The 14,232-nt window shown below is 46.1% G+C and overlaps 1 protein-coding gene across 1 annotated transcript; it reads right to left on the minus strand.

The window, feature by feature from the left end:
* Window positions 1-5,990: 5,990 nt before the first annotated feature.
* Window positions 5,991-9,926, minus strand: LOC311279065 (matrix metalloproteinase-19-like; the record flags this gene model as incomplete). Its single annotated transcript, XM_084390295.1, has 9 exons — window positions 9,820-9,926; window positions 9,644-9,732; window positions 9,218-9,342; window positions 7,563-7,775; window positions 7,057-7,302; window positions 6,914-6,969; window positions 6,616-6,817; window positions 6,321-6,445; window positions 5,991-6,227 (listed from the first exon to the last, which is right to left on the minus strand). The coding sequence occupies exons 1-9, from the start codon at window positions 9,916-9,918 to the stop codon at window positions 5,991-5,993; spliced, it is 1,392 nt and encodes a 463-aa protein (XP_084246421.1). The 5' UTR covers window positions 9,919-9,926.
* Window positions 9,927-14,232: the final 4,306 nt, after the last annotated feature.

Consider the following 14,232-nt stretch of genomic DNA (forward strand, 5'->3'; position numbering starts at 1 on the left):
TTTTACTGACTTTACTCAACTCACAGAAGTGACGTCAACGTCCGATCTAGCAGTAGCATAATGTCTGTGGTTTTTGGGTATATTACATTTATCATTATTTTGCTAATCCATTAATCAGTTGATTATTTCTTTGATAAATAATAAATAAATAAAAAAGATTAAACAGTTATAAATATAGTAAAAGTATCCACGCAAACCGGGCAAAGTGTTAAATGCTGACGGGTTTGAGGTGCGAAGAACACACGCATTCACTCATAGTAACTATATGACATTTCAACCGTCTGTTACATGTAGAACTTTAAATGTTTATTTAATGTCCAACAACAAAATGTGTTTAGTCAGAATTATTGCACTTAGTTTAACAAAGACCCGTTTGCTGTAGGGACGAGGCTTTATCCAAAATGGCAATAATCATGTGACTTTATAACATTTAGAGATAAGGATATAACTGTGAAATGTATGTTATGCACAGAAAATCACAGATCTAACATATTAAACTAGAGCATTTAACTGGCCTGCCACATTAAATGAGTAGTTCTGATAGACTGATAATCGTGAAGAATATTATGAACCGACAGAAATTGTTTTAATTGGTCATTTATCAGTGATTCAAAGACTTTCATGGTAATAGGACAGTAATTATTTGGATCTGAGGGATCTCCGCCCTTTAGTAATTAGGATTAGAATTAGAATATACTTTATTGTTCCCTAGGGGAAATTTGTCATGGACTCAAAAGTGCATAGTGCATAGAAGCAGCTGCCATTACAGACAATAAATACACATTAAAAGATACAAATAACAGCTAAAAAAATAAATAAAATAAAAATAAAATACAGAACACCGAGTTATTGCACACTTCTCAGGCCTATCTATTACAAATCGTACAAATCTATTTAAAATTTTGATTTATAATTTTGATGGAGACTGGTACGAAGGAGAATTTAAAAGATTTGAATTCGTTGGGCGTTTGAAGTTGGGCTAACGTTGGGGTGAACATTACCCGATAATCGAAGCAAGATGAGAACTAACCACGATCTCCTTGCTGGGCCTTCCGTCGTCAGATCTTTATAACAGGTAGGCATCGCATGGGCTGAGAATCTCCCGTTTCCGTGCAACCACAAGCAGCGTAGTCCACGCGATACATCTCCAGAACGATTCATGAGAAATGTCTCTCCAGGATAGCCGGAGCATCGGGCCATGATCACCACGCAATCCCGGTGCAGTCCCGGCACACAGATCATGCCACTGACAAAGCGCAGTTACCTCACGATCCCTCTCGCTGCTTTTGGCAGGATCCTCAACACCAAAAGGCACACCAGTCCCAGATATCCACAAAGTCATGCAGCAACACAAAACAAAAAACAAAACAAAAAACAATATACGCTTTTTTTTTTAAACGTTGTCTGGTCGCACTCACCAGAAAAAACTATTATAACACTTTGATTAAACAATGGAAGACAGACCAACGAACACGTCTACAAACAAGCACCTCTCACACCAGCCAATCACAGCGCACTCCCTCACCTGAGTTCTTATCACAAACACACCTGCACCTCATCATCGCCATTATTTATACACACATTTCACCACGGCTCATTGTCCGGTCTCGTTTGTATGAAGAGGACTACTTACCTTGCCTTTACAACTAACTACCTGATATCTCCAGCGATCCTTCTCCAGCGTCTCGTCTCCATTCTCCTCCGTGTTGTTCCTCCAGCGTCTCGTCTCCTCCAGCGTCTCGTCTCCATTCTCCTCCGTGTTGTTCCCAGCGTCTCGTCTCCATTCTCCTCCGTGTTGTTCCTCCAGCGTCTCGTCTCCATTCTCCGGTGTGTTGTTCCTCCAGCGTCTCGTCTCCATTCTCCGGTGTGTTGTTCCTCCAGCGTCTCGTCTCCATTCTCCGGTGTGTTGTTCCTCCAGCGTCTCGTCTCCATTCTCCGGTGTGTTGTTCCTCCAGCGTCTCGTCTCCATTCTCCGGTGTGTTGTTCCTCCAGTGTCTCGTCTCCATTCTCCTCAGTATTGTTCCTCCAGTGTCTTGTCTCCATTCTCCTCCGTGGTGTTCCTCCAGCATCTCGTCTCCATTCTCCTCAGTGTTGTTCCTCCAGTGTCTCGTCTCCATTCTCCTCCGTGGTGTTCCTCCAGCATCTCGTCTCCATTCTCCTCAGTGTTGTTCCTCCAGTGTCTCGTCTCCATTCTCCTCCGTGTTGTTCCTCCAGTGTCTTGTCTCCATTCTCCTCCGTGGTGTTCCTCCAGCATCTCGTCTCCATTCTCCTCAGTGTTGTTCCTCCAGTGTCTCGTCTCCATTCTCCTCCGTGGTGTTCCTCCAGCATCTCGTCTCCATTCTCCTCAGTGTTGTTCCTCCAGCATCTCGTCTCCATTCTCCTCAGTGTTGTTCCTCCAGCATCTCGTCTCCATTCTCCTCAGTGTTGTTCCTCCAGCATCTCGTCTCCATTCTCCTCAGTGTTGTTCCTCCAGCATCTCGTCTCCATTCTCCGGTGTGTTGTTCCTCCAGCATCTCGTCTCCATTCTCCTCAGTGTTGTTCCTCCAGCATCTCGTCTCCATTCTCCTCAGTGTTGTTCCTCCAGCATCTCGTCTCCATTCTCCGGTGTGTTGTTCCTCCAGCATCTCGTCTCCATTCTCCTCAGTGTTGTTCCTCCAGCATCTCGTCTCCATTCTCCTCAGTGTTGTTCCTCCAGCATCTCGTCTCCATTCTCCTCAGTGTTGTTCCTCCAGCATCTCGTCTCCATTCTCCTCAGTGTTGTTCCTCCAGTGTCTCGTCTCCATTCTCCGGTGTGTTGTTCCTCCAGCATCTCGTCTCCATTCTCCTCAGTGTTGTTCCTCCAGCATCTCGTCTCCATTCTCCTCAGTGTTGTTCCTCCAGCATCTCGTCTCCATTCTCCTCAGTGTTGTTCCTCCAGTGTCTCGTCTCCATTCTCCTCCGTGTTGTTCCTCCAGTGTCTTGTCTCCATTCTCCTCCGTGGTGTTCCTCCAGCATCTCGTCTCCATTCTCCTCAGTGTTGTTCCTCCAGTGTCTCGTCTCCATTCTCCTCAGTGTTGTTCCTCCAGTGTCTCGTCTCCATTCTCCTCCGTGTTGTTCCTCCAGTGTCTCGTCTCCATTCTCCTCAGTGTTGTTCCTCCAAGCATCTCGTCTCCATTCTCCTCCGTGTTGTTCCTCCAGTGTCTCGTCTCCATTCTCCTCCGTGGTGTTCCTCCAGCATCTCGTCTCCATTCTCCTCAGTGTTGTTCCTCCAGTGTCTCGTCTCCATTCTCCTCCGTGTTGTTCCTCCAGTGTCTCGTCTCCATTCTCCTCAGTGTTGTTCCTCCAAGCATCTCGTCTCCATTCTCCTCAGTGTTGTTCCTCCAGCGTCTCGTCTCCATTCTCCTCAGTGTTGTTCCTCCAGCGTCTCGTCTCCATTCTCCTCCGTGTTGTTCCTCCAAGCATCTCGTCTCCATTCTCCTCCGTGTTGTTCCTCCAGTGTCTCGTCTCCATTCTCCTCCGTGTTGTTCCTCCAAGCATCTCGTCTCCATTCTCCTCAGTGTTGTTCCTCCAAGCATCTCGTCTCCATTGTCCTCCGTGTTGTTCCTCCAGTGTCTCGTCTCCATTCTCCTCCGTGTTGTTCCTCCAAGCATCTCGTCTCCATTCTCCTCAGTGTTGTTCCTCCAAGCATCTCGTCTCCATTCTCCTCCGTGTTGTTCCTCCAGTGTCTCGTCTCCATTGTCCTCCGTGTTGTTCCTCCAGTGTCTCGTCTCCATTCTCCTCAGTGTTGTTCCTCCAGCGTCTCGTCTCCATTCTCCTCAGTGTTGTTCCTCCAAGCATCTCGTCTCCATTCTCCTCAGTGTTGTTCCTCCAGCGTCTCGTCTCCATTCTCCTCAGTGTTGTTCCTCCAGCGTCTCGTCTCCATTCTCCTCCGTGTTGTTCCTCCAGTGTCTCGTCTCCATTCTCCTCAGTGTTGTTCCTCCAGCGTCTCATCATCATCATTCGTTACATTTTATATAGCGCTTTTTCTGAGACCTCAAAGCGCTTTACATATGGAAGGGGGAATCTCCTCAACCACCACCAATGTGCAGCATCCACTTTGATGATGCGACGGCAGCCATATTGTGCCAGAACGCCCACCACACACCAGCTTACTGGTGGAGAGGAGACAGTGATGAAGCCAATCAGTGTATGGGGATGATTAGGAGGCCATGATGGACAGAGGCCAAGGGGCAGATTTGGCCAGGATGCCGGGGTTACACCCCTACTCTTTTTCGAAGGACATCCTGGGATTTTTAATGACCACAGAGAGTCAGGACCTCGGTTTTACATCTCATCCGAAGGACGGTGCTCTTTTGGCAGTATAGTGTCCCCGTCACTATACTGGGGCATTAGGACCCACACAGACCACAGGGTGAGCACCCCCTGCTGGCCTCGATAACACCTCTTCCAGCAGCAACCTAGTTTTCCCAGGAGGTCTCCCATCCAGGTACTAACCAGGCTCAGCCCTGCTTAGCTTCAGTGGGCAACCAGTCTTGGGCTACAGGGTGATATGGCTGTCTCGTCTCCATTCTCCTCCGTGTTGTTCCTCCAGTGTCTCGTCTCCATTCTCAGTATTGTTCCTCCAGCGTCTCGTCTCCATTCTCCTCCGTGTTGTTCCTCCAGCGTCTCGTCTCCATTCTCCTCAGTGTTGTTCCTCCAGTGTCTCGTCTCCATTCTCCTCCGTGTTGTTCCTCCAGTGTCTCGTCTCCATTCTCCTCAGTGTTGTTCCTCCAGTGTCTCGTCTCCATTCTCAGTATTGTTCCTCCAGCGTCTCGTCTCCATTCTCCTCAGTGTTGTTCCTCCAGCGTCTCGTCTCCATTCTCCTCAGTGTTGTTCCTCCAGTGTCTCGTCTCCATTCTCCTCAGTGTTGTTCCTCCAGCGTCTCGTCTCCATTCTCCTCAGTGTTGTTCCTCCAGTGTCTCGTCTCCATTCTCAGTATTGTTCCTCCAGCGTCTCGTCTCCATTCTCCTCAGTGTTGTTCCTCCAGCGTCTCGTCTCCATTCTCCTCAGTGTTGTTCCTCCAGTGTCTCGTCTCCATTCTCCTCAGTGTTGTTCCTCCAGCGTCTCGTCTCCATTCTCCTCAGTGTTGTTCCTCCAGTGTCTCGTCTCCATTCTCCTCAGTGTTGTTCCTCCAGCGTCTCGTCTCCATTCTCCTCAGTGTTGTTCCTCCAGTGTCTCGTCTCCATTCTCCTCCGTGTTGTTCCTCCAGTGTCTCGTCTCCATTCTCCTCAGTGTTGTTCCTCCAGTGTCTCGTCCTTCCTCCGTGTCTTCAAGTCCACTGCTGTTCAGAGTTACTGCCATCCACCGTATCATCTACCAGTCATCTCACCTGTAAGAAGAAACATAATATTCACCGCCAGCATCCTCCTCTCCAGTGTATCATTGCACTTACCACTAACCCTGCTTTCAGTTCATCCGCTCAGTAATCTCCTTCTTGTGAGTCTTGATTCAAGCATGAATTGGATGAACTTTGAAGACCACTTGTATGGTGTCTTTTAGGCACTTATGGAGCTTATTTTCATTGTCCAAAAGCAGAGCACATCATGGATCTCGTGCATCATTCCCCTTCAGTTCCACCGAAAAATGAAAGTGTTGGGAAAGACACAAGGGCAGGTTTTCTCAATTCCTTTAAATGTTAAATTAAGTTAAATGTGTTTATCTCAGCACTGACTCAGTCATCACTGAAAATGATGCCATTTCTACCCATTAAAACATTTACACTTAGTTTCAGTCCTTTTTATTAATACTCAGTCGAATGATTAACAGATGAATCCACAAGCCTCTAATACACCTGTTACAGTCATGCATAAGTATATGCTCATGTTAAAAAAAACAGAGATTACTAATGAACTGTTGACAATGATTTCGTAATATGTCTTATCTTTTCTGTAATGATGCCCTTTTGGATGTATGATATGAAGATAATATACATGAAAATAATTCTTGAGTAAAGAGATTAGGACTCTGCAGCGCTAGTCGTCACACGGCATCCATGGCTCTCTGGCGCGGCGCGGATAACCCTCGTCCAGCATCAGCGCAGGACTCACGCTCCAGTACTGTTCGCCTCTGAACACGAACACCCCTCCGTCGCTCCGGGCCACGGCTGCATCCGGATCCGAGGGCAAGCCGGCGATGAGCTGGGACACAGGTCTGGGCTGAAGCAGGAGTTTACCGGACCCCAGCTCATCCCAAAGCCAGTAATCCGATCCCTAAAGAACAGACAATCGCTGCTTACGCTTGTTTAAAGAATGACTCTGAGCTGATTACCAGAACAGAAGGTTCTCTGTGCAGGATTCTGTCACCTTGATGAAGACGAGCGCTCGACGGCTGCTGAGGAAGAACGCAGCGTCTATGTCGGCGGGAATACGGAGTCGTTTCGGGTATCCGTGGTCCAGTTTAAAGCCAGAGTATCTCCACACTTTATCTCCTGTGGCAATCAGGTACAACTGGTTATTATTATTAATAATAAATGCAACATACACACCTCAAAACTGTTCTATATTGAAAGTACGTTTTTATTTGTACTTTATAATTGCAAATGTATTTCTGTTTCAGCAGATCTTATTGAATTCAACACTGTGTTGGTTTACACTTCACCTTTAAGGAAATAAGACTTGTTGGTTCTTCGTGAGTGAACAGCTGCATTGATGTTGCCGGGCAGCTCTTTCCACAGGGCATTAATCTGAACGGGAGCGTCATGACCGGAATCTGAGACGGTCCACATGTAATGACCTCTGAAAGCAGAAGTCTTGTGGTGAGGTCCTTCAGAGAGAGGAGAGAAAAGCACAGAGACGTGAGGCTGAACGACCCGCATCAGGTGTTGGACGGGTCAGAGATCGGCTGTTCTGTTACCCAGCATGAGGGCGTCCAGCGCCGCGGAGCAGGGGTTCGGGACAGACGGATCCGCATCAGGCTTTCTCTGAGCAGCGGATGGTCTTTCCACAGGTTTTCCTGAGAGAGGTGATATAAATAACCTTTCGGTCTGTGGTTAAACTTCAGTCATGTGGACACAGTGGAAACACGAGTCCATGTTCTTACCGTACAGAGTCTGGATTCCACGGATGTCGTCATGGTGCAGTCTGAATCCGTCCTGATACCCCGTGTACACCGGACCCATGAGTGCGCTGTGGAACTGGGAGTGGCCCAGTCCGAGGGCGTGGCCTATCTCATGGGCGGCTACGATGCGCAAGTTTGTTCCGTAACTCCGCCCCTCTGTCCACACCTCATCGGCATCGAAGTGAACCGCGCCAGACTCCGGGCCCTCGGCGTGACCCAAAACCTGCCCTGAACCCCCAGAGCAACAGATACGCATCAGCACAAGCTCAACAAACGTTTGTGCCCAAACAGACACATTTCGACATCATCCATATGAAATTTCCTGATATTTACATTTACATTTACATTTTTTTTACATTACATTTTTCTGAATGGACAAGGCATATTTTACAAAAATGCATTGCATGCCTTAAAGGCTTTTTTGCAATGTAATTTCAAACTCTAACATTGAATGTTTACTGGAAATGTGTTTTGTAAAAGAGTGTCACCTGGTCCGTCAAAAGGAACGGGGCATCCCTGGCCTCTTCTGTGGAAGGAGAGCTGGATGTCCGCGTGACCTCCGCTAACCTCTCGGAAGTGAAGTTGAGAGACGGCGCTCCAGTAGTTGAAGGCGGACCGAACCGCTTCTCGAGTCCGAGCCCAACCCAGAGGAAGAGGATGGTTGTGGATGCGATAGGTCAGTCTCTTCTTACGCCAGTGACCTGTGGCCGGTGAACACACCGCTTACACTAGGCTTACAGGGGTCACCTTTTTCTTCTTTTCTAAGTCACTTACATACAGTGTTGGCAAGGTGACTTTTGCTTTCAAAAACGTGCACTTTGAACACTATTTCCAAGTTCTCTGGCCACCAAAACACTGTTGTCGTGTAAATGAACGCATTAAAAGTTTTCTGTTTTCAGTTAAACGGTGTCGTGTAATAATGACTAATTACTCCTAAATTAGTAACTGATTTTTACAACATAAGTGAATCAATCTAAAACTAACTTAAACTGGACAATGATTTTTTTTCTAGATCTGCTGCACAGCTAAAACAATCTTTGTTGCATGATTTTCCTGTTATCACTGTAAAGCTGCTTTGAAACAATCTATATTGTAAAAAGCCCTATATAAATGAAGGTGACTTGACTTGACTTTGGAAATGTAATAGGTTCCATATTACAAGTTACCCTATTTAAAATGTATTAAGTAGTGCAACTATTTCAGTTACTTTATTAAAGTAATGTAACTGATTACATTTGATTACTTTTCTAAATTTCTTTCAAACGTTTTCAACTGTTAATCATTTTCAAACATTTAAACCAGGCAGGGTTAACCGTACAGTAGTGCTTAACACTGATGCTGTCCGTCTTTCAAAATCAGACTTAAGCACCTCTTTTTTCTTTGAGATCAATCTGAGGGTAAATACAGATTTCAGGATGAAATTATTTTTATATTTCCAGCACTGGAACGCATTTTTATCACTCGCCATGGTGGCAAATCTCAGACAGGTTGTAGCCGAAAGCTTTCAGCGGTAATGTGGATTGATGTAATTGGCAGACGTGTTGCGCTGCAAATAGAAACAACAGAACTAATCAAAAGCATCAGAATAGCATCGCTTTACTAAACAGCCTTTAAATGACAGGAGGCATCATGCACATCAAAAACAGGCAAAGCAGCAAATTAATATTATTCAACAAATCCTAGCTTTTTACAGAAAATATTCAGATGTAACATCTTTTGTAATCATTAACATTTTAATAAGTAATTACACTTTTGTTAGTGTAATCTAACGGATTACAGTTACATTTATTTTCTAAATAAATTACGAAACTCGGTTACATGTAATTAGTTACTTCCCAACACTACTGACATATAAAAGTATTTTGGTCTAATTTGTATTGCTAGTTGGTCAGACTAGTTATAAAGACAGTCTTAACGTGGTGTAACGTAGTTTATGCAAGGCTTGAGTCAGAGATCATTGACATTCAGTTGACTGGCGTTACGACTCTGTTCTGCTGGAGAACAAGCCTTGCGTAGATAAGAGCAGCTCCGGGCAAACTGAACAAAACCAAACATAATATATAGTGCAAGATATCATGAAGAATGTTAAATGACTGTAAATGAGGCAGTGACAGACATGGATCCTCCGCTGATTGAGACGCACCCAGGAGGCGATACTCCAGCGTGTTGAAGGCGTCTCTCAGCCCACAGCGAGCGGATCTCATCATGACCAGCGTTCGCCCGTCCAGTCGACCCGTCACCCGTAACCCCGTCACCTTCTGGAAGAGTCTGAAACAGGGTTAGTGACGGTGGGTCTGTGTTTATGCGTTGTGTTGATCTCAGGAAAAGAGATCCGTTCAGCTGTGGAGGAGAGCGGGGTAAGCTGTGTCAGCTCATTCCTCGGCAGAATGGTTTTTCATGTGGCAGAACAAGACTTTGGAACAGTTGGGTTCACTTTATCATTTAAGTTCATCTTTTTGTTTGAAATGTAAACGGTCTACAGGCTGATGTCTGACAATCAAAAAAAAAAAAGTGGCACAGCTTACCCCACTGACGTGTGTGTGTGTGTGTGTGTGTGTGTGAGAGATACCGAAGAGCCTCATTCATTTGCTCCATTTGAAGCCCCTGATGAGCTGCGCTGGATGAGGAAGATAAATAACCGTATCGCTTCAGATAGACCTGAGAGACAGGAAAACAAGCTCATGTTGCACAACTTTCAGAATAATCAAAGAAATGTAATGCAAAGACAAACGAGTTCCTTCTTACCGTTGCTTCCGTTAGCGGCGTTGGATCCAGAGCGACACACACTGGGTCCAGAGCGACACACACCGACCCGAGAGACAGTAGCGACAGAAGGACTCGCATCTCAGCAACTGTGTGATCGTCTGGTGTCTGTGACTCTTGACTCCTCTGGGCGTGTGTGTGTATTTGTGTGAGAGAGAGAGAGAGTGAGTGAGTGTGAGTGTGTGTGTTAGAGTGTTAGTGTATGTGTGTGTGAGAGTCAAGTCAGCTTTATTTATATAGCGCTTTTTACAATACAGATTGTTTCAAATCAGCTTTACAGAGATAACAGGAAAATAATGCAACAAAGTTTGTTTTCAGAAGAAAATAGTGTCACAGTCCAGCTTAAAGTCGTCAGTAGTTATACATAGAAAAAAACTGTTTGTCGTGGTAATCTTTAATCTAAATCTGTAAAGTTGCTTCTGGTCTGGAATGGTGTTCCTTCTCTGATGACGTCAGTTTGACGGCTTGAGTTGAAAACACTAAACCCCTCAAACCATCAGTCTGCTGTTGAAAACGCTAAACCCCTCAAACCGTCAGTCTGCTGTTGAAAACGCTAAACGGTGCTAAACCCTCAAACCGTCAGTCTGCTGTTGAAAACGCTAAACTCCTCAAATCGTCAGTCTGCTGTTGAAAACGCTAAACCCTCAAACCGTCAGTCTGCTGTTGAAAACGCTAAACCCTTCAAACCGTCAGTCTGCTGATGAAAACGCTAAACGGTGCTAAACCCTCAAACCGTCAGTCTGCTGTTGAAAACGCTAAACGGTGCTAAACCCTCAAACCGTCAGTCTGCTGTTGAAAACGCTAAACCCCTCAAATCGTCAGTCTGCTGTTGAAAACGCTAAACCCTCAAACCGTCAGTCTGCTGTTGAAAACGCTAAACCCTTCAAACCGTCAGTCTGCTGATGAAAACGCTAAACGGTGCTAAACCCTCAAACCGTCAGTCTGCTGTTGAAAACGCTAAACCCCTCTAACCGTCAGTCTGCTGTTGAAAACGCTAAACCCCTCAAACCGTCAGTCTGCTGTTGAAAACGCTAAACCCTCAAACCGTCAGTCTGCTGTTGAAAACGCTAAACCCTTCAAACCGTCAGTCTGCTGATGAAAACGCTAAACGGTGCTAAACCCTCAAACCGTCAGTCTGCTGTTGAAAACGCTAAACGGTGCTAAACCCTCAAACCGTCAGTCTGCTGCTGAAAACGCTAAACCCTTCAAACCGTCAGTCTGCTGTTGAAAACGCTAAACCCTCAAACCGTCAGTCTGCTGTTGAAAACGCTAAACCCTTCAAACCGTCAGTCTGCTGATGAAAACGCTAAACGGTGCTAAACCCTCAAACCGTCAGTCTGCTGTTGAAAACGCTAAACGGTGCTAAACCCTCAAACCGTCAGTCTGCTGTTGAAAACGCTAAACGGTGCTAAACCCTCAAACCGTCAGTCTGCTGCTGAAAACGCTAAACCCTTCAAACCGTCAGTCTGCTGTTGAAAACGCTAAACCCTCAAACCGTCAGTCTGCTGTTGAAAACGCTAAACCCTTCAAACCGTCAGTCTGCTGATGAAAACGCTAAACGGTGCTAAACCCTCAAACCGTCAGTCTGCTGTTGAAAACGCTAAACGGTGCTAAACCCTCAAACCGTCAGTCTGCTGTTGAAAACGCTAAACCCCTCAAATCGTCAGTCTGCTGTTGAAAACGCTAAACCCTCAAACCGTCAGTCTGCTATTGAAAACGCTAAACCCTTCAAACTGTCAGTCTGCTGTTGAAAACGCTAAACGGTGCTAAACCCTCAAACCGTCAGTCTGCTGTTGAAAACGCTAAACCCCTCAAATCGTCAGTCTGCTGTTGAAAACGCTAAACCCTCAAACCGTCAGTCTGCTATTGAAAACGCTAAACCCTTCAAACCGTCAGTCTGCTGTTGAAAACGCTAAACCCCTCAAACCGTCAGTCTGCTGTTGAAAACGCTAAACCCTCAAACCGTCAGTCTGCTGTTGAAAACGCTAAACCCCTCAAACCGTCAGTCTGCTGTTGAAAACGCTAAACCCTCAAACCGTCAGTCTGCTGTTGAAAACGCTAAACCCCTCTAACCGTCAGTCTGCTGTTGAAAACGCTAAACCCCTCTAACCGTCAGTCTGCTGTTGAAAACGCTAAACCCTTCAAACGCTGTTGAAAACGCTAAACCCTCAAACCGTCAGTCTGCTGTTGAAAACGCTAAACCCTTCAAACCGTCAGTCTGCTGTTGAAAACGCTAAACCCTTCAAACCGTCAGTCTGCTGTTGAAAACGCTAAACCCTTTAAACCGTCAGTCTGCTGTTGAAAACGCTAAACCCTTCAAAAGCTGTTGAAAACGCTAAACCCTCAAACCGTCAGTCTGCTGTTGAAAACGCTAAACCCTCAAACCGTCAGTCTGCTGTTGAAAACGCTAAACCCTCAAACCGTCAGTCTGCTGTTGAAAACGCTAAACCCTCAAACCGTCAGTCTGCTGTTGAAAACGCTAAACCCTCAAACCGTCAGTCTGCTGTTGAAAACGCTAAACCCTCAAACCGTCAGTCTGCTGTTGAAAATGCTAAACCCTCAAACCGTCAGTCTGCTGTTGAAAACGCTAAACCCTCAAACCGTCAGTCTGCTGTTGAAAATGCTAAACCCTCAAACCGTCAGTCTGCTGTTGAAAACGCTAAACCCCTCAAAAGCTGTTGAAAACGCTAAACCCCTCTAACCGTCAGTCTGCTGCTGAAAACGCTAAACCCTCAAACCGTCAGTCTGCTGCTGAAAACGCTAAACCCCTCAAACCGTCAGTCTGCTGTTGAAAACGCTAAACCCTTCAAACCGTCAGTCTGCAGTTGAAAACGCTAAACCCCTCAAACCGTCAGTCTGCTGTTGAAAACGCTAAACCCCTCAAACCGTCAGTCTGCTGTTGAAAACGCTAAACCCTTCAAACCGTCAGTCTGCAGTTGAAAACGCTAAACCCTCAAACCGTCAGTCTGCTGCTGAAAACGCTAAACCCCTCTAACCGTCAGTCTGCTGTTGAAAACGCTAAACCCCTCAAACCGTCAGTCTGCTGTTGAAAACGCTAAACCCTTCAAACCGTCAGTCTGCAGTTGAAAACGCTAAACCCTCAAACCGTCAGTCTGCTGCTGAAAACGCTAAACCCCTCTAACCGTCAGTCTGCTGTTGAAAACGCTAAACCCTTCAAACCGTCAGTCTGCTGTTGAAAACGCTAAACCCCTCAAACCGTCAGTCTGCTGTTGAAAACGCTAAACCCTTCAAACCGTCAGTCTGCAGTTGAAAACGCTAAACCCTCAAACCGTCAGTCTGCTGCTGAAAACGCTAAACCCCTCTAACCGTCAGTCTGCTGTTGAAAACGCTAAACCCCTCAAACCGTCAGTCTGCTGTTGAAAACGCTAAACCCTTCAAACCGTCAGTCTGCTGATGAAAACGCTAAACCCTCAAACCGTCAGTCTGCTGATGAAAACGCTAAACCCTTCAAACCGTCAGTCTGCTGATGAAAACGCTAAACCCTCAAACCGTCAGTCTGCTGTTGAAAACGCTAAACCCTTCAAACCGTCAGTCTGCTGATGAAAACGCTAAACCCTCAAACCGTCAGTCTGCTGATGAAAACGCTAAACCCCTCAAACCGTCAGTCTGCTGTTGAAAACGCTAAACCCTTCAAACCGTCAGTCTGCTGATGAAAACGCTAAACCCTCAAACCGTCAGTCTGCTGATGAAAACGCTAAACCCTCAAACCGTCAGTCTGCTGATGAAAACGCTAAACCCTTCAAACCGTCAGTCTGCTGATGAAAACGCTAAACCCTTCAAACCGTCAGTCTGCTGATGAAAACGCTAAACCCCTCAAACCGTCAGTCTGCTGTTGAAAACGCTAAACCCTTCAAACCGTCAGTCTGCTGATGAAAACGCTAAACCCTCAAACCGTCAGTCTGCTGATGAAAACGCTAAACCCCTCAAACCGTCAGTCTGCTGTTGAAAACGCTAAACCCTTCAAACCGTCAGTCTGCTGATGAAAACGCTAAACCCTCAAACCGTCAGTCTGCTGATGAAAACGCTAAACCCTTCAAACCGTCAGTCTGCTGTTGAAAACGCTAAACCCTTCAAACCGTCAGTCTGCTGATGAAAACGCTAAACCCTCAAACCGTCAGTCTGCTGATGAAAACGCTAAACCCTTCAAACCGTCAGTCTGCTGATGAAAACGCTAAACCCTCAAACCGTCAGTCTGCTGATGAAAACGCTAAACCCTTCAAACCGTCAGTCTGCTGATGAAAACGCTAAACCCCTCAAACCGTCAGTCTGCTGTTGAAAACGCTAAACCCTCTAACCGTCAGTCTGCTGTTGAAAACGCTAAACCCTCTAACCGTCAGTGAGCGACAGATGGAGAGGAGGAGCGCTAAAGTAAAA

The sequence above is a fragment of the Rutilus rutilus genome, assembly GCF_951802725.1.
Source record: "Rutilus rutilus genome assembly, chromosome: 19".
Lineage (NCBI taxonomy): Eukaryota > Metazoa > Chordata > Actinopteri > Cypriniformes > Leuciscidae > Rutilus > Rutilus rutilus.